Source organism: Globicephala melas, chromosome 1, assembly GCF_963455315.2.
Source record: "Globicephala melas chromosome 1, mGloMel1.2, whole genome shotgun sequence".
In the NCBI taxonomy this organism is placed as follows: domain Eukaryota; kingdom Metazoa; phylum Chordata; class Mammalia; order Artiodactyla; family Delphinidae; genus Globicephala; species Globicephala melas.
The window spans coordinates 54,331,381-54,347,137 of record NC_083314.1 but is presented as its reverse complement, the minus strand read 5'-3'; the positions used below and the strand labels follow the sequence as shown (position 1 = coordinate 54,347,137).

The window sequence follows — 15,757 nt, the reverse complement described above, 5'->3', positions numbered from 1 at the left end:
CTTTCCTCCTTACATTAGCCTGGTCGGTCAGAGAGAGAATAGGTATTATCATCCCATTTTGCAGATGGGGAAATTGAGACACAGTGAGATAAAATCTCTTTCCTGAGGACACATGGTTTTTCAGTGGGGGAACAGACACTGGATCTTAGGTCCCCTGAATCTTGCTGTCACGGGGCTGTGGTTTTTAGGATTGACACTTCCCAGTTTAGGCTGGGGAAGGGCACTTACTGGCTTGAGAGGGCCAGCACTGTTCTGTCAGGAGGTTATGGGACAGACAACAGAGAACTGTGTTTCTCGTGTGTGCCCAGCTGCCCAGCTCTCACATTCTGTGAGCCCCAAGGAAAGACCTATGAAATTAGCAGCCCTATCTAAACATCTGAGACTTCCAACTTGGTTGCCAATGAGGGCATCACGAGTATCCAGAAGATGTCCCTGCTCAGCTGTACCGACAACTCAGTCAACCAGCTGCTAAGACAGTCAAAAACCCAACAGACATTTGTATTTGTGGATATGAAATATGCCTTCTGGGGAAACTTGCTCTTCTGTAAAAACAAGGATCTCTGTTTTGGAACAGCGTCTTGTGGGCTATTTTTTCCCCACCGGTTCTTGCGTATTCCTGAGCCAGGAGGGCACTGCAGTCACACACAGTCCCTCCAGGTTATTCAGCATGTGTCCCTCATGAGTCCTGGCCTCTGGCACTGAGCACCTGAAGGGAACACCATTGTGGGATGTTGTTACCTAGGAAAAGCTGGTTGGTTTCCTAGGGGTCCTACCACCCTGGTTCCAGCACCCACTTGGGGTCCTGTTCATATTGAATTAGATGATGGTGGCGGTGGGGCAAGGTGAGAGAATGTAGAAGGGAAATAGAAAGGGCTTAGTGAGTAGAACAGAAAATGGTGTTCTCAACTCCTCATGGTGTGTCTGGATGGCTGACGTGCCCTCCTTTGAATTACTCATTACCTTCTAAAAAGAGCTGGCCTGGCTTCCATGTTTGCATTTATTATGGACTACACCCCTCTAGCTGGGGCTGATTAACATGAATATTCATATTCTTCAAGGATTTGGAACTGGAACCACAGACTCTGGCTTTCTGGTTAGCTGGTTTTGGACCATGTAGAGCCAGGGCTGGTCTGGCCATTCTCTACCATATTCACAAATAAATAGAAAACATCTGATCTGGGGAGAGAGAGACAGAGAGACAGACAGAGCGAGAGCGAGAGCGAGAGCGAGAGCGAGAGAGAGAGAGAGGGAGAGAGAAGAGGAGAAAGGGGAAAAGGTGATTTTCTAATAAATACATATTTGGTTTTCCCTTCTTAGTGCAGAGCTCCTAAAACCCTGGGAATTTTCTAAGTGATGAGAGTGATCAAGTTGTCTTTTGTTATGTTAATAAAGCGAGGGAGAAAGCTGGTTGCCAAGGGACCCAACCAGGTGATTAGAGGGTTGGAACTTTCAGTCCCACCCCTGACATCTGGTCAGTCCATCAATCATGCCTATGTAATGAAGCCTCCATAAAAACCCAAAAGGACTGGGTTTGGAGAGCTTCCAGGTTGGGGAACCAGAATGCTTCCATGTGCCACTGCCGTGGGCCCCAAATTCCACAGGAGCAGAAGCTCCTTTGTTCAGGACCTCACCTGTGTATCTCTTCATCTGGCTGTTGATTTGTATCCTTTAATATCCTTTGTGATAAACCAGTAATTCAGTGAGAAAATGAGTTTCCTCATGAGTTATATGAGCTTCTCTAGCAAATTAATCAAACCCAAGGAGGGGTTGTAGGAACCTCCAATCTGTAGCTGGTCAGTCAGAAGCACGGGTGACAACCTGGACTCGTGATTGGCGTCTGAAGTGGAGGGTAGTCTTGTGGGACTGAGCCCTCCAACCTGTGGAATTCGATGCTCTCTCCTGGTAGATGTGTTGGAATTGAGTTGAATGGTAGGACACCCAGCTGGTGTTGCAGAGAATTGCTTGGTATGGGGAACCCCTCCCCCAGTCACACACATACTGGAACTGGGTGCAGAATTTTAGGAGCAAATACACAGAGAGAAGCAGAAGTGAGTGACCTTGTGGCGCTTCTAGAAAGGTATAGAGAATAACTCGGTTCTTGACTGTCCATTTTTTGGTTCAAGTCTTTTGTGAGACTCAGATGCGTTTCTGGCCCTGGGGTTTCATAAGACACTGTGTGTCCTTCCAGTAAATTATCTTTTTTGCTACAGCTAGTTTAAGAAAGTGTTTTTCCCTTGTTACCAGAGAGTCTTGACGAAGACTGTTTTCTGGTTTTTTTAACCAGTCTGCACTGGACCACCTCCTCGTCTGTCTCCAGAATGGAGTGTCTCCCTCAGGACTGTCTCAGCCTGACTTGGAGCCTCTCTCTCTTTCCGAGTTGGGCCTTTCGCTGGGTACCCCACCCTCCTTCTGGGTGTAGCCCAGTCCTGTTCTCTGTTAAGCATCTTAGGAGTTTTGGTCTGGCACCAGCCAAAATGAAAATCACCAGACCATTTTGGGTTTGGTGCCACCTGGTTTGGAGTGAAAGTGAAGTCCTGTTTTTCATATTTGGAGTAATAATGAGATTTAACAGAATATATCCAGATGTTTTCTTTTCTGCACGCTGTATTTAGTGGTTTTAGGTAACTTGGGCCTTTTAAATTCCATTTAATTTAATAATGAGATGGAGGAAATTATCTCCTAACTGCTGAATAAGCATAGTGCTTGAAACATAGTAGACACTCAGTAAATGGGTGTTGAGTAAATGAAGTAAATAGATGACTCTCTATATGCATAAGAAAGAAAGTGAAGCATTTCAATGAATTGGAGCTTCTTGAAAAAAAAAAAAAGATGTCACCAAAACTCAAATGACCATGTAAGGCTTTTGTCCATCAGCTCTTTTAAGTCCCCAAATCCTAATCATAATGATTGCTCATATTAAAATGTGACTGTGTAGCACCGAGGACTCTGGCTGCAGGAGGTCTTGTAATTTGAATTCCCAAAATGGCCTGCCTGGAAGAAGCCAGCCTGCGTGCCTGATGAGGACTCAGAGCTTAGCAGCAGGGGGTTGGTGTGGGTCAGACATAAGCGTAGGGAAATAATTAAACAATCGTTTCTTAAAAACAGCAGACAGGGCTGGGAGCCAACCATCTTTTCTGCAGCCGTCCTTGGATTCGGCCCTTCAGTTGGCCATTGGGTAACCATGTCCCATTCCAGTCAAGGAGGTATCAGCTTACTTTCAAGTTAGGCCCTAATTTTTAAACAAACACATATCCTACTCAAAAAGTAAACTGGAATAAATATTTGTCTTTCCATTTCTTCGTAATTCTGTACACAATCCCAAAATATGAACTAGGAGTTTTTTTCTTAATTGAAAAAATTCTGCCTGGCTTTACCACAGATGACTAGATCTGGAACTTTTAATTTTAATCTTAAGGAAATTCCAAACCAAAAAATACTGCAAATGTTGTCAAAATGTGGTTTTAAGTAGAAGACTAAAGCAGAGTTGGACTGTCTTCTCTAAGTGCTGTCAGTACTTTGGAAGAAAAGCATCCTCCCTCTGTAATGTTCTTCTCTGCCCTCTCATGAACCATCTCCTTCTAGCTTTTTTTTTTTTTTTTCCTACTAATACTTTCTTAATATCAAATCACAGAAGTGATTTGGGGACCCTGAAACATTCCTCATCAGAAGAGGAGAATCTACACGTGTTACCAAATCAACCCTTCAGGGTCCAGCATAACCTTGGGAAGCAGAACTGGGGAAAAACTCGGGCCACTGGTGTCTGGAGAGATTCCTGGACACTGGTGTCCAGAGTACTTTTAGACTTTAGGGCTATAGCGTTTCTTCTAAAATGTATTTGGATTAATATAGTGGTTTTAAAGCCTTTGGGGGAGGAGAGGGCTAATATTCTTTTTTAAAAGAACAAAATCTTAAATGATTGTACAAAACATAAAACAGACAAAAGTGGAGCTGCCTCGGTTGGAGGGTGTGAGGGGCATGGGAGTGGGAGTAATTAGAGACCTGCATCTCCACTTCCTCCTTGCCTTGAGGCGTGGCCCTGGAAAACCGGTGCTCTAATGGAGCATAATCTAATGCCACAGTAGTTTTAAACCAGTGTTTTCTAGTCTGAGCGTAAGCCTCAGCACCTGATGCTGTTTAGTTTGGATCCAATTAACAACGTATGAATCACTAATCCATAAACATGGGCTCATTATATAGCGTTGTGATTCCCTTTTCTGGCCAACTTGGCCTTTGTCCCGCACTCATGACTGGTTTTCTTAGGTGTCAGTTTCTGTTTATGAAAAATAAAGCTGTACCAATATTCGCCTACATCAGTCTCTGTTACTAACAGGGACCATTGCTTAACCTTCGAGTTTCAACCCTCCCATCAATAAAATGAGGGCCAAAAATGATACCAGAAGCTATTTATAACTTCTGAGAAATTCTTCGTGAGGGCACACACACATGTATCATAAGCATTAATTTACAGCATCCTTTGTCAGCGAAGGAAACAATAAAGCAAAATGCGATACAGTTAATTAATCAAACCTAGAAATATAATGGTCTTGCATGAGAGGCACTGTGGGGGTGAAATAATAATCAACTTAAGTCATCACCTTGAACAGTGACCCAACCCACAATTTACTGGTTTTGAACGACGTTTCCCGCTCTCACTTCTAAAAGTGTTCTCTGAGTGTATGTATACACACAAGCTATCGAGCACTCACTGTCATTGACACAGTGCTAATCACTTTGTGTGCTTTATCTGATTTAATCCTCATGTCATTTCTATGAAGTTCATCATTGTCAAATGAATCAAGGTTTGGGAAGGTCAAATGACTTTCTGCAAATCTCACAATAAATAAGAGTGAATTAGCTCTTGCTGGCTCCAAAGCTCAAGATACTAGGGGCTGACAAACAAGCCCTCTTAGTGAGTAAGATCAGAAGACATACACTGGAGATCCTAACAAAGAATTTCCCCGTAGAATACTCTTGCAGATTTTTGTGCTTGCAAGGATAAGGAAGACGTTCGAGCATCTGGTCGAGTAGCTCCGTCTCCAGGTACCCAAATTAATCTCAGCTGTGGGAGAAATCCTAGCACCCCTTTGTCTCTCTACTTCCTGGGTGCGTCTGCAGTTTTTCCTGAGTGACCTAATGGTTAGCCATAAAGTGAAAGGTTGGGGGCACTCACCAGTGGAGACGCTGGCCGAGGTAGGGGGGCTCCGGGCTTGCTCTTTCAGAGCCACCACATTGACAGTATATTCCTCCCCAGGCTTTAATCCCGTCTGATTGAAGGATGTAACATCACTGGGGAGCTGGGCAATCACCCCTCCTTCATTGTTCTGTAGGGCAGGGGTGGGGAGGGGGGAAGGGAGAAGCAGAGAAAGCAAAAGAGGAAATCAATGGGAGGGAAATGTGTGGGACACCGACTGTGGATTAAAGATGGGGACCACTTCTCTGCCCTCCAGGCTGACAGCTGAGGGTCTGGGGCCAGGAATGACTCCCAGCAGGATCAAGAAGAATGCCACCACTCTATGAGGATTTGGCAAACGGAGAACCAATTTTCAAGAACATTTCTTTGGCCTCTCCTGAGTCTACTGAGTTTGCCAATAAAAATTAGTCATGAGGTGATGTAGATTGGCTCTTGCCAAAAATGCAATGTCTGGTGCTTACCATCTATGAGAGTTTTTGGCATTTATCATGGTGAGCATGCCCTTGGCTATTCAGAAGAGTCTAGTTGTGTATGTATGTGTGTAAACATCTTTATGTACATGACAACATGTTTCAAACTAAGACATTCCCAGTTTTTTAATGAGCCGGAGCTGCTATTTTGCTGTATCTGGAGTTTGTCATGGTGTTACACTGGCTGCAAGTCTGTCATTGTCTTATTACCCAGATGAGTTAGGAATCCGTGACACAACCAGCTGTGAAGCACAAGGAAGAGAAAAGGGGTAGAACAAAGAATAATACAAAGGAGAGAAGAAAGAGACAAGTTGGTGGAAGAGGAAATGAAAAAGATCAACTTGATGATGCTGGGTCCAGGATTTTGTATCTTTCTACCCACCTGTCTGTCTGTCTGTTTGCCTATTATTATACATTTTCTCTGTGTGCCTCTGGAAATGGAGGCGACAAGAGGGCTCTTTTTTGTGGCACTGCACTTCTCCACTATTCTTTGGTCTCTGTTCATGTCACCTGGAGTGCCCTATTATGTAATTTATAGCCACACTTTTATAAATCAGCGTGACCTCCCACTGGCCTCAACCTACAGATGATACAGCTATTCTCTGTGGCTGCATATATGACCTTGGCATGCTCTGGCTAGCCCCACTCTTAGAGTTTTACATATCGGATATAAAACAGGCAAACCTGGCATTGGTTTTTTTCCTGCCTGAGTGGCAGAGTGACATGATTCTCTCTGCCCTGTTATAAATCCAATTGCCCACCATACTTTACTGGCCATTTTAATGCAGATAAGACATATAAGAACGTATGTGTAGAGAATGTCTGCTTCGATGTATTTAGCTTGCCATGGCATGACTATATCCACATAAGAGAAGTGGACAGAGCCCTGGAATAGGAAGTGGAGACCCAATTCTTCTTTTAAGCCTGCCACCAACTAGCTGTCTGAAATCATTTAAGTTCACTGAGTCTTAGTCTCTATAAACTAAACAAACTAGATATAAAATGAAGGGTCATCAGTCCCAACAGTCCATGCCTCTAAGAATTTTGAAGTAAAACAATGGTGAAATCGTAGTCTCATCGGCCACAAATGTGTCATCTGTCATTAAGTCTGATGAATGACTGAAAAAATCCTCTTTGATATTGAAAGATGAAGACAGAGGAAAGGACTATGATTAAACATTATACCCTTATGAGTGGTATAGTTAGGGAAACCATCAGTGGCGTTAATAAATCTGGAAAACTAGAACTAGTCAGGCGCCTCTGGCACCTTAGAAAAGTAGTTTTAGGGTTAATAAAATAAAATACTGCTTTGATGAATGCAAAGGACTCTTGGGATAATTTTTAACTCAAAGACTAATAATATAATTTGCTTAAGGAAAAATTTTCTCAATGAATAGTTTGTGAAAGGTGTTTTTGTGTTACATCTCTGACCTTTAGAGACTGAAGCCACGCAAGCTGACTTTTGGGGCATCTGTCGGCACAGAAGGAAGCTGTGGGTTGATCATAAGACCGATTCAGTTTGGCTTTTCTTATGTCCTAAAGAGACACCCCAACTTTTTGAAGGTCTCAGTTTTCGGACTTGCTAAAATGACAGCTTGCTAAACCCTAGAGCTTTCTGAGCAGAGAGCTGGGGCTGGTGGCTGCTTCCGCATTCTCTTGTCATCCAAGGCTCAGGTGCCAGGCTCAGGGCCATTACTCAGTCCTTACCAAGCCTTTATGAAAGAAATGTTCTGTAGCCCATATACCCACAGAATGCCCCTTCGTGTCCTGATGGCATGGAGACAGAGATTGGGGGCAGTGCCTTTTTTGCTGCCCCGATTCCAAGTTGAGGGTATGAATACCCCAAATAAGGCTGTTCGGCAGTCTGACAGGTGGGGGTTACCTTTGGAATGAAGCTGATCTCCCACCCATCGAAGGAGAACGAGAAGGGCTCCCACTGCACCTCCACGGTGGTCTCTGTGATTGTCTTGAATCGTAGCCCTTGAGGAGTGGAGAGATCTGGAACATAGCAATGTGGGTGACCATGTCATGGCTCTCCCTGGCAGGGGCAGAGAGCATTACCTGGGGCTCCCTCCACGCCATGGGTGTGGTGGCGTGTGATGGGCAGGCTATCCCAATCTCATTACAGAGGTGGTGGGTTCCAGGTAAGGGATCAGCCCATGTCACTGTGGTCTTGGCACTCAGTGTGGGCGAAGATACGAATAAAGTAAACAAACATAACCTAATAAATACTTTTATATGCTTTCTGTTACATAATAGGTTACTATTAAAATAAAAAACACACTTTCCTTTCCTTACTAAGGTGGTGAATCTTGGCATTTAACATAGTGCCTTTTTCAGAGAAACTGAACACTGTCTTCAGAGGCTTTAAGGGTTCCCGAGAGACAATATAAAGGCTAACATCACTGTTTCCATTTCACACCCAGGAAACCGTGGCACAGAGAGAGTAATGAAAGACGTGGAGAAAGCCAACTTCAGAATATAGTCTGGAATGCTTTTCTCGATCACGTGATGTGCCCTAAGAATATCTCGTTTAGCTCAAATCGTCTAGGATGGTCTGAAATTTCCATTTCATGTATACAAGCAAAGCAAGGGCATAATCAAGGGACAGTAGTAGATACTGGGGTTTTCACTCTCACTCCACTAGCTTCTTCTTTTCTCCAGCTGTTCCTTCATTCTCTCTCCCTTCTCTCCTTCACTCACCTTTGCCTCATGTGTCTCATTTTTAGTTCCTCTGCTTATCTCCCTCTTTTTCCATTCCCTACACCCTCCCCCCCGGCCCCCTTCCCAACAACACACACACACACACGCACACGCACACGCACACGCACACGCACAGGCACAGGTGGAAGTATGCTTGTCCTAATGGAGTTCCAATTACCAGCCCTGAAATACGACAGCACGACTTTTCTCAGTTCTCCAGCGAGCCTGCTCCCATTTCAGCTGTGCCTCTCCTGGGATATTCCCATTGGAAAATTGACAGATTCTCATCCTTCCTGTTTGGAAGCTTCCTCACGCTTCTTGGTGAAAGGCAGGGCTGATTCTGAACCCACTTGAAGGCGTGTCAGGGGAGCTTACATGATTCTGTCCTTGTCACCTGGGAGCTTGCCTGAGGGGATGCCCTGAATTGGTGTAATAAAGGCCATGGGAGATGGAAACCTCGTCACGGCATGTGCACGTGGATCAGAGAAGAGACGCCTGGGAGTCGGGCCAGGCTCTTGCTGAGCTGACCCATCCTGGAGCAAGGTGGGAAAAGCGGCAGATGGTGACCTGCCTCTCTACACAATCATTGCAAATATTTTAAATTAGTTCTCAGGCACGAGAGGAGTTGAAGAAAAAGGTCAAATATAAACAGTGATAATTACAGGCATATTAAAAAAAAGGCAGCATTCATAGGGGGAGTCCAATATTATAACAGGATCTTTGTCACCTGAAAAGCAAGGGGACAAAATGACTTCTTAAATCCTTTTCCCTCTGCTTGCCCCTATGCTTACATCCTTCAAAGCACAACTCAAGTCCCTGGGCCTCCATGAAGACTTCAAAGCCAACTCTTCCTACTTCAACCTCTTCTTATTCTGAACTTTCATGACATTTGTTACCCAGATACCATCTTGTCATTTAAGAGCTACATAAAATGGGCTCAGATCTCTCATCCCATATTTGGTGATAAGTCCCATTTACCAACCCAGGGGCTTATGTTTCATGGTCACATCTTGTTCCCATTTCCTGCTACTGCTAAATTCTCTGCATTATGTAATAAAAAATAAGTATTTGGTCTTTGTCCTGGCACACAGCTCCCAAAACCCTAGGAATTCCCAGAGTGATAAGAGTATCTTTTGTATGATTATGAGATAACTGGTAGTTGGGACCTCCTAGATGGCTGGTCTGCAGAAAAACCCAGACATGATTTAGAGAGAGGGTTGGAACTTTCAGCCCCACCTCCCAACCTCCAGGGAGGGGAAAGGGGCTGACTTGAGTTAATCACCAATGGCTAGTGGTTTCGTCAATCATGCCTGTGTAATGAAACCTCCATAAAAAAAACCCTAAACGACGGGGTTCAGAGGGCTCCTGGGTGGGTGAACACATGGAGGTACTGAGAAGGGTGCTTGTCCAGAAAGAACGTGGAAAACTCCACATCCCATACTTCACCGTATGCATGTCTTCCATTTGGTTGTTCCTGAGTTGTATCCTTTATAAGAAACTAGTAATAGAGAGTAAAGCTCTGTGAGTTCTAAGGAATTACCAAAAGTAAGCAGGGGTTGTGGGAACTCCTTATATTTATAGCTGGTCAGTCAGAAGTCCTGGTGACAACCTGGGACTTGTGATGGCAACTGACGTGGAGGCCCTGTGAGACTGAGGACTTAGCTTGTGGGATCTGATGCTAACTCCAGGTGGATGGATATTGAACTGAATTGAACTGGATTGTTGGACACCCAGCTGGCATTTGAGAGCTGGACAAGTGGTGTTGGAAAGATAATTGAAGAATTCGGAGGTGTAAAAAGAAAACTAAATAGCAGCCTCTTCCCATCTCTTTCTTATTCTGCTCTTCAATGTAGTCAATGTTAATAGTTGGCATGCAATTTTAAAAAAATTTTCTGTGCTTAAATAAACATACAAAATATAGATACATACCTATAGCAGTTTCTCTATTATAAATAGAACACTTCCATTTCTCATGGAGAAGAGTTTAGTGTGTGTCTGTGTCTGTCTGTCTCTCTTTTACCCCGTTGTCTTTCTAGACGATGCTTTAGAGCCTCAACGTTTATAATCAAAATGGACTATCAGGATATTTTACTAAATAAATGATCACGAAGAAATATGCTATGAGGAGAGGTGGGAGTTTTCAGTTGTGGTTTTAAATAAGATTTTTTTTCCCACTCTGTTATACACTTACCATCTGTAACGTACCATTTACACTTGCTTATTATACATCCTATTTCATATCTCCTGGTTTCTAGTCTCTAACTAGATTTGAAGTCTATATAAGTCTCATACTTTCCTTGACTTCTAATCAGACTAGCTTATAACAAGTCAGAACTCAATAATTAAAGTACTTTTTGTCCTTTTGGTTCTATAATTGATAGGGGTTGCCTAGATTTGGAAACTCATTTTTGGAAGTGCCTTTTTAATGAGGTACCCTTTCCTAAGTGGGTCACGTTGGAAGCCCTTCCCCTCAAGAGCAATGATTATTGCAGGCATCCCTGAAGAATTAAGAAAAGACACTACTATCATGAATGCCCATGATCTCCTGTAGGAGAAAAGAAGAATGAAACAGGATGGGGAAATGGTACGTACGGGTGGCCACCTTGGCCGTGATGGGAAGGCTGAGGATGTTGCTAATGACAGCGTAGACGCTGATGTTGTAGGTGAGACCTGGCTCCAGCTCCGAGATGGTGACACCACTCCAATCTCCAGGCACCCGCTGCTGGAGCTGGAGGCCCCCCAGGGCCATCGGCTGGTAAGAGATCACATATTCCGTCACTGCCATCGGCCCGTCCCATTCCAGCTCAATGGACCTGTCGCTGATACCAGCCACTCGCAAGTCCTCTGGAGGGGCAACTACCAGGAGGCAATACACAGATAGCATGAGCTCAGAGGACTGCCTTCCCCATCCTGGACCCAACTTCCTTCCTCACATCTCACCCCACATGCCCTGTCTGTATATTCTGCTCAGCTCATTGCCTTTGAGTGATTGGTAATTCCCTTTGCAGGCAGGTTCTTATCTTTTCTGTGCTCAGTACTCCCATCCCTATAGGGCTGTGAGTTAGTGGTGTGCTGGAGCCGGCTTCTACTGGCTCAGCAAAGTTGATTGTCGAATTTTGCAAGACAGTTTTAAATAGTCATTATTAAAGATTAAATTGTACTCAGTATTAACTTACAATTAAGTAAATTATCTTAAAAACAAAATTATGAATACTCCAAACTCATCACTGGCAAATTACTTCACTACATTTTACTATTATCTATGCCCTTGAGTCAATTTACATGTGTTGTATCTCTCTGGTAGAAATACTATGTAATTGTGTGCTAATGCACAGCTGTTTCCAACTCTACATTTAGTGACTTCATGTTGGTAGTTTGAAATTGGCCACAGAGGGAGTATTTACACCATGGAAGTTGGCAAATGCTACAAAGTGGGGCTTTTGATTTTTTCCCTCAGAGATCTAGTTGTTAGATATTTAACAGCATACATTGGCTAATATTTTTGGTAGTTTAATAAATTATTGTTACCAGATTACCCTGGGAGCCAGTATTTGATTTGGCAACTGGAAATAAAGGCTTATTCCTGGTTATATTGCAAAATACAAGAAGCCAAAACAGTAAATCCTAGATACCATGGACTGATGAAGACATTCAATAACACTTTATTTTCCCTGTTAAAAGGAGACTGTTTAAGTTTTGAAAGAAATGTAACTCGTGTTAAACAAATTTTATTAGCCTTGATTTTGGGGATGATGAGAAAGGAGCATACTTGAGGGCTTTGCTTTTCTCTCTTGTTCTACTTTTCAAATGCTATTCAGAGAATCACCAAAAACAAAACCTCATTGAAATAGCCTTTCATGTATGGTTCCCTTGGGAAGTGAAGATTCACCAGTAGTGGGGGTATTAAATGACTGAAACTTTAAGATCAATTAGGATTAACGCCAGTATACCTGTAATTGGACCTGCCCATAGATTAACTCGAAGATCAGGCCAGTATTTAAATAGTCATAATTAACTTATAAATTTATATGCAGTGGAGGTTTTGGTTAGTTTAAAAGTTGTCATTGGTATTGAATTTCTCCTCTGAGAATCCTCACTCTTTCACCTTTACAAGAGCAGAGGACTGAGGCAGCTGCTAGTCACAGGGCCATGTGAAAAGAAGGTGCCTGTGCTCCCTGTGGTGCTCAGCCTCAAATTCTTGGCAGAGGTGTAAATGAGGACTCATAAGATGGAAATTAGGAACATATATTTACAATGTTGGGCATATGCTTTGATTGCTTTTGCCCCAAATTGTGAATGGTATAAAACAATCTAGATAGCAGAGCTTCCTCTGATTAAAGATGGCAAATGTTGACCAAAACAAAAAAATTTTTAATTTATAAAACTAGATGAATGTAAATGAAATTTAAATAATCAAACTTTCAAATGATAGTTTATAAGCATATATCATTTCTAACTCTGGCATGATGAAAGCTTTGATTGCACTAAGATCTTTGGGGTAGCCTGTATAATGCATACCAGGTGACTCCTGGACCAGGGAAAGAAGAGTTGTTATATAGAACCTATCAGTATTTTGCATGGTTATATAGAGCATTTATTATGCACCAAGGACAATGCTATACATTCTGACATAGATTTTCTTATTTCACCGTCTCACCAACACTATGGAATTGGTATTATTTTTACCCCTGTTTTATAGAGAAGAAAACTGAGTCACAGAGTCAGCAAACACAGAAGCTAGGATTTGAACCCAGGCACAATGCTTCTAGAATCTCTAAGCCAGTGTACAATACCACTTTATATTTGCATAGCATTTCAGTCTATAAAACATGTTTAGATAAACCATCTAACTAGACTTTAAAAAAAATCCTTTAATTGCAGCTCTATGAGGTAGATTGGGTAGATATAATTATCCCAACTTAACAAATGGAGAAACTGAGACGCAGGCTAAAGGACTTGCCAAAAGTAAGGGAGTTGGGTCATAGCTGAACTGATTATCAAACGAAGATCTATACTTAATGTGTTCTTTCCTCTACAATTTGTAGGATGGGTCACTGATTGTACCAGATGCTTTCCTTCATTTATACACAGCCCACAAAAATAAACTACATCAGTGAATAATTCAGACTATCGTTTAGGATACCAATTCCAGACTGGTGCTTATCCTAGAGGTAAGAAACTTCTTTTAAGAAGGATTCTCTAAAATTTCACAATTTGTATGGAAACACAAAAGACCCCAAATAGCCAAAGCAATCTTGAGAAAGAAAAATGGAGCTGGAGGAATCAGGCTCCCTGACTTCAGACTATACTACAAACCTACAGTAATCAAGACAGTATGGTACTGGCACAAAAACAGAAATATAGATCAATGGAACAGGATAGAAAGCCCAGAGATAAACCCACGCACATATGGTCACCTTATCTCTGATAAAGGAAGCAAGAATATACAATGGAGAAAAGACAGACTCTTCAATAACTGATGCTGGGAAAACTGGACAGCTACATGTAAAAGAATGAAATTAGAACACTCCCTAACACCATACACAAAAATAAACTCAAAATGGATTAAAGACCTAAATGTAAGGGCAGACACTATAAAACTCTTAGAGGAAAACATAGGCAGAACACTCTATGACATACATCACAGCAAGATCCTTTTTGACCCACCTCTTAGATAAATGGAAATAAAAACAAAAATAAACAAGTGGGACCTAATGAAACATAAAAGCTTTTGCACAGCAAAGGAAACCATGAACAAGATGAAAAGACAACTCTCAGAATGGGAGAAAATATTTGCAAATGAAGCAACTGACAAAGGATTAATCTCCAAAATATACAAGCAGCTCATGCAGCTCAATATCAAAAAACAAACAACCCAATCCAAAAATGGGCAGAAGACCTAAATAGACATTTTTCCAAAGAAGATATACAGACTGCCAACAAACACATGAAAGAATGCTTAACATCACTAATCATCAGAGAAATGCAAATCAAAACTACAATGAGGTATCACCTCATGCCAGTCAGAATGGCCATTCATCCAAAAAATTTATAAACAATAAATGCTGGAGAGGGTGTGGAGAAAAGGGAACACTCTTGCACTGCTGGTGGGAATGTAAATTGATAGAGCCACTATGGAGAACAGTATGGAGGTCCCTTAAAAAACTAAAAATAGAACTGTCATATGACTCAGCAATCCCACTACTGGACATATATCCTGAGAAAACCATAATTCAAAAAGTCATGTACCACAGTGTTCATTGCAGCACTATTTACAATAGCCAGGACATGGAAGCAACCTTAGTGTCCATCAACAGATGAATGGATAAAGAAGATGTGGCATATATACAATGGTATATTACTCAGCCATAAAAACAAACAAAATTGAGTTATTTGTAGTGAGGTGGATGGACCTAGAGTCTATCATACAGAGTGAAGTAAGTCAGAAAGAGAAAAACAAATACTGTTTGCTAACACATATATATGGAATCTAAAAAAAAAAATGGTTCTGAAGAACCTAGGGGCCGAACAGGAGTAAAGATGCAGACACAGAGAATGGACTTGAGGACACGGGGAGGGGGAAGGGTAAGCTGGGACGAAGTGAGAGAGTGGCATGGACATATATACACTACCAAATGTAAAATAGATAGCTAGTGGGAAGCAGCTGCATAGCACAGGGAGATCCGGTCGGTGCATGTGACCACCTAGAGGGGTGGGATAGGGAGGGTGGGAGGGAGACGCAAGAGGGAGGGGACATGGGGATATATGTATACGTATGGCTGATTCACTTTGTTATACAGCATCAACTAACACAACAATGTAAAGCAATTATACTCCAATAAAGATGTTAAAAAATAAATAAATAAATAAAACAAAAGCACAACAACAAGAAAAAAAAAAAAAGAAAGCTTCTCTAGGGCCTGCCTTTTGTTATTCAACACGCTGATTCCAAGTTTCCTGTGTGGGACTCCTCCTGTCATGGTGACAGAAACAGCCATTCCAAATTTCAAGTCACCAGCAATTCTTAGGGCATTTGGGACAAGTCAGTGTATTCATTTTTAGTGCCTTTCTCCAGAAAATAAAGCTAATCACGACGAAGGAGAATGATCCAAGCAGAGCATTTGGGGATTTTAAAGTAAAAAACAGGTGCAGAAGGATTTTTTCATCTTGACAACTTCACTTGGCAAGTTTTTTATCTTGAGACCTGAGCCTGGTGGTGGTAATGATGAGAAAGAAGCAATGGTGTCGATTGTGGAAGAAGCATTTGAGAGCGGTGGCTCCAAGGAGGAGACCATCACCTTTCACCCTATAACTTAGCAGCAGCTGTGTACATTGGGTGTCAGTAATTCTTATAAAATGAAATGGTATTGCTAGAAAGCAAACTGTAAAAGAG

General features: G+C 42.2%; 1 protein-coding gene across 2 annotated transcripts in view; it reads right to left on the bottom strand.

Annotated features, from left to right (window-relative positions):
• The window catches only part of TNR (tenascin R), a 425,980-nt gene that overhangs the window by 61,326 nt on the left and 348,897 nt on the right, over positions 1 to 15,757 (bottom strand). For both annotated transcript variants that reach the window (XR_009563440.1, XM_030875407.2), the window contains exons 5-7: positions 10,957 to 11,220; positions 7,544 to 7,659; positions 5,171 to 5,321 (exon numbers count right to left, since the gene is read on the bottom strand). Coding sequence is in view for 1 of the 2 variants with exons in the window: in XM_030875407.2 (XP_030731267.1) it covers positions 5,171 to 5,321; positions 7,544 to 7,659; positions 10,957 to 11,220 (531 nt within the window). In the remaining variant the exon portion in view is untranslated. The remainder of the gene's footprint in view (positions 1 to 5,170; positions 5,322 to 7,543; positions 7,660 to 10,956; positions 11,221 to 15,757) is intronic.